At 36.9% G+C, this 8,153-nt stretch overlaps 2 protein-coding genes and 1 long non-coding RNA gene across 3 annotated transcripts; 1 reads left to right on the top strand and 2 right to left on the bottom strand.

The window, feature by feature from the left end:
• Positions 1-1,538: 1,538 nt before the first annotated feature.
• LOC128020994 (mitochondrial uncoupling protein 2-like) lies at positions 1,539-4,464 on the bottom strand. The gene is made up of 8 exons (XM_052607847.1): positions 4,317-4,464; positions 4,060-4,194; positions 3,452-3,670; positions 2,894-3,107; positions 2,611-2,805; positions 2,176-2,277; positions 1,914-2,094; positions 1,539-1,831 (listed from the first exon to the last, which is right to left on the bottom strand). Exons 3-8 carry the CDS (start codon positions 3,575-3,577, stop codon positions 1,717-1,719), a joined length of 933 nt encoding a protein of 310 aa, XP_052463807.1. The 5' UTR covers positions 3,578-3,670; positions 4,060-4,194; positions 4,317-4,464; the 3' UTR covers positions 1,539-1,716.
• LOC128021000 (uncharacterized) lies at positions 3,616-8,153 on the top strand. The gene is made up of 3 exons (XR_008185456.1): positions 3,616-3,709; positions 6,277-6,361; positions 8,015-8,153. It is a non-coding gene; the product is annotated as an uncharacterized LOC128021000 (long non-coding RNA).
• On the bottom strand, positions 5,806-8,131 carry LOC128020995 (mitochondrial uncoupling protein 2-like). Its single transcript, XM_052607848.1, has 6 exons — positions 7,988-8,131; positions 7,588-7,795; positions 7,312-7,509; positions 6,687-6,788; positions 6,427-6,607; positions 5,806-6,330 (listed from the first exon to the last, which is right to left on the bottom strand). The coding sequence occupies exons 1-6, from the start codon at positions 8,111-8,113 to the stop codon at positions 6,216-6,218; spliced, it is 930 nt and encodes a 309-aa protein (XP_052463808.1). The 5' UTR covers positions 8,114-8,131; the 3' UTR covers positions 5,806-6,215.

Genomic DNA, 8,153 nt, shown 5'->3' on the forward strand with positions numbered 1-8,153 from the left:
TATTTTTCATTATTTTGTATATATACTTGGATAAAAGCAGCATAGTATTACTATCTCATTTTATCACTGTACAGTGGTGTTAAAGAAAACAGCACCAGACCTACACATGTCTCACAGTTCTGCCCCTCATTTCCATGTTTCCTGGTGAGCCAGACATCATATTTAGGTGTTTTTTTTGCTTTGTTCTGATAAGTAATATCTATTATAGACTTCTTCACCAATGATGGCAGTGAGGACAACGCAGCTTTTAAGAGCTTGCGTGGGCAAAAAGAAAATCTGCAGGATCCACCAATTGAGAGAGACCTTCACCTTGCCTTGGAGGACCTTTATTATGGATGCACTAAAAAAATTAAGATATCCCTTAGGGTAAGTTTAGCATAAAGGGGTATAAATAACATCAAATGACTCATGAGAAATTAATTTCAGAAGAGATGTGTCTGATACAGGTCATGAATGAAGATGGACACACATCCAGCATCAGGGACAGGATTTTAACCTTCACTGTAAAAGCAGGATGGAATTAAGGGACACGGATCACATTTCCAATTCACAATTTTATTTCAGTGTGTTTGTAAATTGATCTTGGTCATCACAGAGTGTTGTATGTTTTTTTTTCCTCTCTCTACACAGGGACCAAACAACATCCCAGCAGATATTGTTTTATCATACGCCAAAAGCATCATCCATGCTTTGTCCGCCAAAATGATAATCTGTACTACACAGCACGTATTTCCCTTGAGAAGGTGAAAAAACATTGTTTTCGGCACCGGCAAAAAATGTATTTCATGTAGAATATTGTAGATAAATAGATTATGATTTTGTTTTTTGGTCTAGTTTTCATGTTGAATATTTGATAGGCTTTTCAATCAGACCAACATGATATTAAAAATAAACAAAAGCCTAAGTTTATTTGAAATTATATTTTAGTATAATATGATTTTGTATATTTATATTTGTGGCAACTCTGCAGGCTTTGATTGGTTTCTCAGTAGAAGTCAAGACACTAGATGGCAGGCTTCTCAACATCCCCATCAATGACATTGTGCAGTGAGTAACCATTTCTTTCTGTAGCCTACACAGGTCAGATAATAGACAAGTCAGTACACGTTTTGTTACTCCAAACTTTTGAATGTGGTTTTCATATTCAAGATGATTTTAACTTTACACTACAGCCCTAAGTACACCAATGTTGTGACCGGGGAGGGAATGCCACTAGTCAACAACCCATCCAAGAGAGGGGACCTTATCATTCACTTCATTACACATTTCCCAGAGAAGCTCTCACCTGAGAAGAAACTGCTTCTAAAACAAGCTCTCTCATCAAAACTCATCCAGGCATCTTAGTCTATTCAGTCATGAATAAAAAAAAAATAAAAAAAAATAAAAAAAAAAAAAAAAAAATATATATATATATATATATATATATATATATATATATATATATATATATATATATATATATATATATATATATATATATATATATATATATATATTTTGTTCATTATAGGAATTAAAACACTTGAAACTCAAAAGAATTCTAGTTTGAAATTGCCATTTTTTAAGAGCCTCGTTTTATTGGCACAAGATAGACAAGAACAGAGTAAAAGCCAAAATCTAATTATTTTTAATAGATGTAAACCATTCTTACAGAAAACCTAAAAACAGAGAAAGTCAGAACCACACCAGCTAAGCTCAACTAACTGCATTGACTGCTTAAAGAGGGGTGACCCAGTTATGACGTGCTGCCATCATGGCCCGTTTCAGCTGTTCATAGGTGACAAACATAACCACATTCCAGGAGCCCAGCCTCAGGAACGATGGCATGAATCTAAAAAGAACAAACATTTGTCAATTCTACATTCACCCTCAAATCATTAAAAGTAAAGCTATAGTGGGTTAAGAGAACTGACCCCTTGTAAAAAGCCTTTGGTCCCTCTTTAGTCAGCATGGCTACAGCACAGTTGAGGGCACTGCTGTACTGGCCCGGGGCGGAGTTCATGTATCTTGTCTTCACAACATCAACAGGAGAAGCAATAACTGTAGTGCAGAAACCAGCTCCGAATGCAGATGTGAAATGGCAGGGAAGATCATCTGTGAAGAAAAACTTCTATACATTTTTGTCCCACTCTGAGACTTAAGTTTGTAATTGTTTTTTCTGCAGGCTCATCTCACCATTCATTAGCAGTGATTTTAGAAGTGCGTCTTTGATAAGGTCATAGGTCACCAGCTCAGTACAGTTCACAATGGCATTGCGGGTGATGTTTGGGCCAGTTCCTATAAAAAGATTAAATTGGAAAGGAGAGAACAAAATAGTAATTACTATTAAATACTTGGTTGTGAAATTATAATCTAATATTTATAATTATAAACTAAAATTCACCAATGAAACTAACTAAATTAATATTTCAATAAGAATTGACAGTTTAAGTAAATTTTAATACAATAAACCTTTTAATTTATAATAAACTAAATAAAAGCAAGAAATGTATAATTATTATTAATAATTATATTATTAATTAATTATAATCATTAAGTTCATATTATAAAAATTAAATAATTACAGTGGATGTCATTAAATATTATTGGCCCAAGTTGGCCCAGACTCACCTTTCCACAAACCACGAAACCCCTCTTCCTTTGCAATGGTCCGATATGCATTTATAGTACCATGGTAACGTTTACTGGCCCCAGTGCTGACTTGAGCCTGAAATCGTACCTTCACCACATCGGTGGGTTGGGCCAGAGCCACTGCCATGGCTCCAGTCGTACAGCCAGCCATCAGTCGACTGCCAATCCCAACATCTAAGCAATGCATTGAATGGTGTTAATAAGAGAGGCCTTACATGAATGGTTTCCAATCATTCCTGCGTACAAGCGTTTGACAACTTACGATCTGAGCCTTTGGTGTAGAACTGCTTGACAGAATCGTAGAGGCCAATGCGTACAGAGGCAAAGCTCATCTGACGCTGCAGTCCTGCAACCAGCCCACTATAGAGACTGCGCGGCCCCTCAACACGCACCATGGTGCTGATCGTGCCAAATACTCCACGATATTTCACGGGACCATGGCCTGTGTTCACGGGACTTTTGGTCTCCCCCTGAATCTGTACAGAACAAAAGGTGGATGGAGAAACTTTACAGAATCACGGGGAAGGGAAGCAGCATCTTCAGCTTAAAAGGGTCCATAGTGATCCTGGGTCAGCAAGGACAATCATCAAGGCCTGGACCTGCTTACGTTGCTAGTGTAAAGAGAGTCAAGAGAAATAGATAAAGCTGATGTCAGTATGGGTGTGACTTGAAACAGTCTACCTGAAATAAAAAAAGTTAGTTTATTGCTGCTGCGAGTTGATCTGGGTCAAGTTGTCACGTGCATCTGTTGTCTCCAGACTCAACCGCTGGCTCAGCTGTCACAAGCAAAAAAAAACACAAACACACGATATAGACTCACCTGAAGTCTAACTTTTGCTGTGTCCAGTGGAAATGTGAAGAGGTCTGCAATGCAGGCTGCAGTTCCTGCACCAATAAACTTCACAGTGGCTGTAGGAGGCACATCACTAGCTCTGAATCCAACCATGTTTTTTTTGCAGTCGGAATCACAGGAATGTAAAGGTGAAATGGAATGTTGAAAATCAATGAAGTGAACAAGATGAGTGAACTCCACCCTAACCTGGATTTAGGAAGAAATGATGATTACTTTCTTTTAAAGGTTAAAAAAATGTTATTTAAAACCTTAAACCTGTTTTATTGTGCAAATTTAAGCCATTTGGGGTGGGCCAATGGATGTGCTTAATATAGGTGCAAACTAAGGCTCTCTGACAGTCAACAGAAGAAAAAAAAACATATTCATGCTAATCTATAGGTTGACGTCATCATCCTGTTTACATCTGGGGCGTCTTTGTTGGCTTTATGTCACACAAAAGAGCTTCAATAAAGGAAGTGCGGATACATACAAAATGCGAGATTATGAAATGCTGGCATAATATTACATAAGATGTATTAACCTTATTTTTTTTTTTTTAAAAATGAATAAACGTTTTTGGAAAACTTTTTACCAACCGGTTTGGATGAGAACTTCAAGATTCTCTGAAAGTATCTCTCTGGTTGAAATGACTTTCAACTTGAATTTTGTTGCCGTGTTCTTCCATAGAAAAATGTTTAGAACCCGTACAAATCAAAAACATATTCCAAAGTCTGAAAAACAAGAATATTTCCGTGTTATATGCATATCAGCATCACTTGAAATAATAAAAGATAACCCATTCGCAAGTTACGGAGAAAGTCTGTTCGCAGTATTTGAAAATGACAATACTAACCTTAAACAAGAATGTATAAAGTGTCCACGAATAAAAGTGTAAAGAGTATAAAAAAAAAAATAACTTCCTCAGACAGCAGCGAGTTAAAGTGCGCAGGTGCTCTGTTCTGTTCCGGACGCTGCGCCTAGTGCGCCGACCCTTTTAAATGCCTTCGAAGGAGTCACGTGACACGCGTGACGGATCATTCAGCGATTAAAGTAACGCCTCTTTTGTCTTCACTGATAAAACCCTTTTACAAATTTTTACTTTTATTGTATTTGGTTTAGGTTTTTGAAATAAATACTGTAAAAAAACGTGATTAAATGCTGCTAACCGTTCACACAGTGGTGCAAAATTACATATGAAGTTTCGAGTCAAAATACTATTACACAGTTTTTGTATTTTCTCTTGATCAAACCAGTAAAGCATTCGATTAATATATTTTTGGTGTATCCTATATTGCTTTGTGTTTTAGGATTCTTTACTGTTTTAAATTATCTGAATTGTGTCATAATGACAACATGCCAAAACTTTGTGTGTGACTTTTGATATGACTTTTTCAAACAGAAATCTGCTCTCTGAAATATTTGTTGGATTAAGTGTGACAACTAGCCCCAGTCTCCCCTATACTGAAATGCTGAGTCATTCTGAATTAGTAGGATATGTGTTGCACATATGTTATTCATAAAGAGGACTTTCAGTTCTCCCTCTTTTAAAGACACATTCCCTGGATTTACTTTTTCACATGGATATATATATATATATATATATATATATATATATATATATATATATATATATATATATATATAATACGAGAGTATTATTGTTTTTCATCAGATAGCCTACAAGAACCAAAAGCATTTAAACTACATACCTGCACCAAACTTCCCATCACCAAATCAAAAAGACAGGGCTGCTGTTTAGGTTTCTCTTAGATTAAACAGAACATTACTGGAGAATGTACATCTTCAAGGCAAAACAAAATAATTGTGTTCACCAGACACGTGGGTTAAAAACACACAATGACACACATGCTTCATGAACTACACACTGCTGCTTATTATTGTGTGAGTCCCAGGTCAATTCAAGGGTCACATGCACACAACAGTCTTCAGAGAGCATCAGGCATCACTTCTATCACACTTCCTGAGAATCCTGAAACATGTCAGTGCTGTTTGTCGCTCACACTTCTCAGATTTGCATTTGTCTTATTGTTAATGTGGCGTTCACTTCCTCTTTTCATCAAGTAAACTTCACAGCTTCAGTCTAACAAAGTTTTTGTTTGCCTGTCTTTTATGGCTAAGCAAGAGAGCGCTTTCTGAACCTTTGTCATGTGAAAGCCATTTGGATTTTAAGTTTCCTTCTGGGTGTTGGGCTCTCAGTTGATTTGATCATTGATTGATTAAAAGACAGGATTCAGGGGAGACAAACACATATAATCTAAATGAGTTGCATGTACCTGATTTGATACTTAAAACACTTTAGAACTCATTAACAGAAACAGATATATCATAAAAAGCTTTATTTTTCCAATAATGTACAGTTTATAGTATAAATATATATTATTAATTCATTAGTGCCATGGACCCATTTTCTTGACATATTTAAAAGTATATACATAAAAAATGGACATATATCCTGGCAATTGGATACCTCTAATAATACCTCTGCTCTCAGTGTCCAATGACAATGAAACTAAGACAAAAATGTGCATTTTGCTTTCTCAGCCATAGGTCTTGTGATTGTTGGCAACTCATCTTTCATTTTTGATGAGCTTGCCCTTTGGCCTCAAAAAAGCTGCTGCCTTTTTCAGTGATAAGACTTTACCTGGGAATCCATTTGTTCTCATAACAAAGGACTTGACTTATATTTGCACTCTCTGTTTAATCAATATCTGAAGATACTGACAATGTCCGTTCAGAAAGGTGACTCCCATGAGCACTGAATTCTAGTCAGACCTCTCTTGATTTGCTCGTAGGAAACGAACATCACTATGTTCCAGGATCCTAAGCGCAGGAAGGAGGGCATGAAGCTGTTGGGAAGATGAAGATGGCAAATTCATGGTACTGAAAATTAGATTGTTTACCATGTTCTGTATTAATAATAGTTCAAAGCAGATTTTTCGTACCCCTTATAGAAAGCCTTTGGTCCCTCTTTGGTCAGCATAGTGAGGGTACAGTTTAGTGCACTGCTGTACTGTCCTGCAGTTGAGTTCATGAAGCGGGTCTTCACCACGTCTACTGGAGATGCCACAATTGTGGTGCAAAATCCAGCTCCAAATGCAGCGGTAAAGTGGCAGGGTAGGTTATCTAATGAGGATATATGTGTTAGACAACAATAACATACAAATAACCATATTGAAATTCATAGTGATCATAGATTTCGTACCTGTCATGAGGTCATATTTTAATATGAGTTCCTTGATGATGTCGTAAGTGACCAGCTCTGCGCAGTTCACAATCGCATTCCTTGTGATGTTTGGCATGCAGCCTTAAATAGAGAAAAAAATACATCTTTATCTCCACCAGAACAACTCATGTGACTGGCATGTGAAAGTTGAATTTAAAGGGATTGTGTGCCGAAAAATCATTTACTCACTCTCATGTTTTCCCAAAACATTTATTTCTTCTAAAAAGAAGATATTTTGTATGTGTATTTTTATCTATACTATGAAAGTCAGTGGGGTCCATTGTTGCTTTGGACAGTGCTATTTTAGTATTAATTAATATTTTAAATAGGTTTATTTTTTATATCATATTTTATTGTATTTAGTCTTTATTTCAATAACAAAAACTGTATATTTTTAGATTAAGTTAACAATATTGGTTTAGCCCCCCATGACTTACATTGTGTGGATAAAAAATAAACATAAATACATAGTAAGAAAATTTCTTCTTTTTCAAAGAAGAAGAAAGACATACAGGTTTGGAATGAAATGATGGAGTGTAAATCACGATAAAATTTTGTTTTTGGGGGTGGGGAGTGAACTATGCTTTTAAGAACTCTTGCTCACCCTTCCAGAGCCCCCGAACACCCTCATCACGTGCAATAGTCCGATAAGCATCCATTGTGCTGTTGTATCTCTTTAATCCATCAGACTGACGTGCCTGAGCCTGGAAACGCACTTTTACGACATCTGTGGGCTGTGCCAATGCAACAGCCATGGCTCCAGTAGTGCTGCCAGCCAGTAGACGAGTCGCAATGTTTGCGTCTGAGAAGAAGAAATCAGAGTGTTAGCATCAGTATCAGCACTATCATTTCCATCTCTATTCCAACCCACAGTACTCACTCTCAGTGCCCCTGGTGTAGAATTGCTTCATTGAGTCATAAAGACCGATACGAACAGATGCAAAGCTCATTTGTCGTTGCAGTCCTGCCACCAGGCCATTATAAAGACTCCTTGCACCCTCTGTACGCACCATAGTGGAAATGGTGCCAAATACTCCTCGATATTTCACCACAGCTGATCCTGAGGCAGCTGTAGATTCTCCCTGGATCTGAAATAAGACAGATGAAAGAACATAATGTGCTTTTTGTGTTGTTTTTGATTGTTTCAGGCACATAAAGTCAATGCAAACACAATTCAAACAACCCTTAGTGGGCTCAAAAAGTATGTTTTCTTCATGAAAAACTTTTTCCATATCTTAGCTTACATATTACTAATGATGTATTATTCTAAAAGTCCTCACCTGAAGTCTCACTTTTGCTGTGTCCAGGGGGAAAGTGACCAGATCAGCAAAACATCCCGCCGCACCAGCACCAAAAAACTTGACCGCAGCAGTTGGTGGCAGGTCGCTAGGTTTGATTCCAACCATTTTTTTCTGTACTTCTGACAGGATCTTACTTTATTTTTAT

This window comes from Carassius gibelio, chromosome A10 (assembly GCF_023724105.1).
Source record: "Carassius gibelio isolate Cgi1373 ecotype wild population from Czech Republic chromosome A10, carGib1.2-hapl.c, whole genome shotgun sequence".
In the NCBI taxonomy this organism is placed as follows: Eukaryota; Metazoa; Chordata; class Actinopteri; order Cypriniformes; family Cyprinidae; genus Carassius; species Carassius gibelio.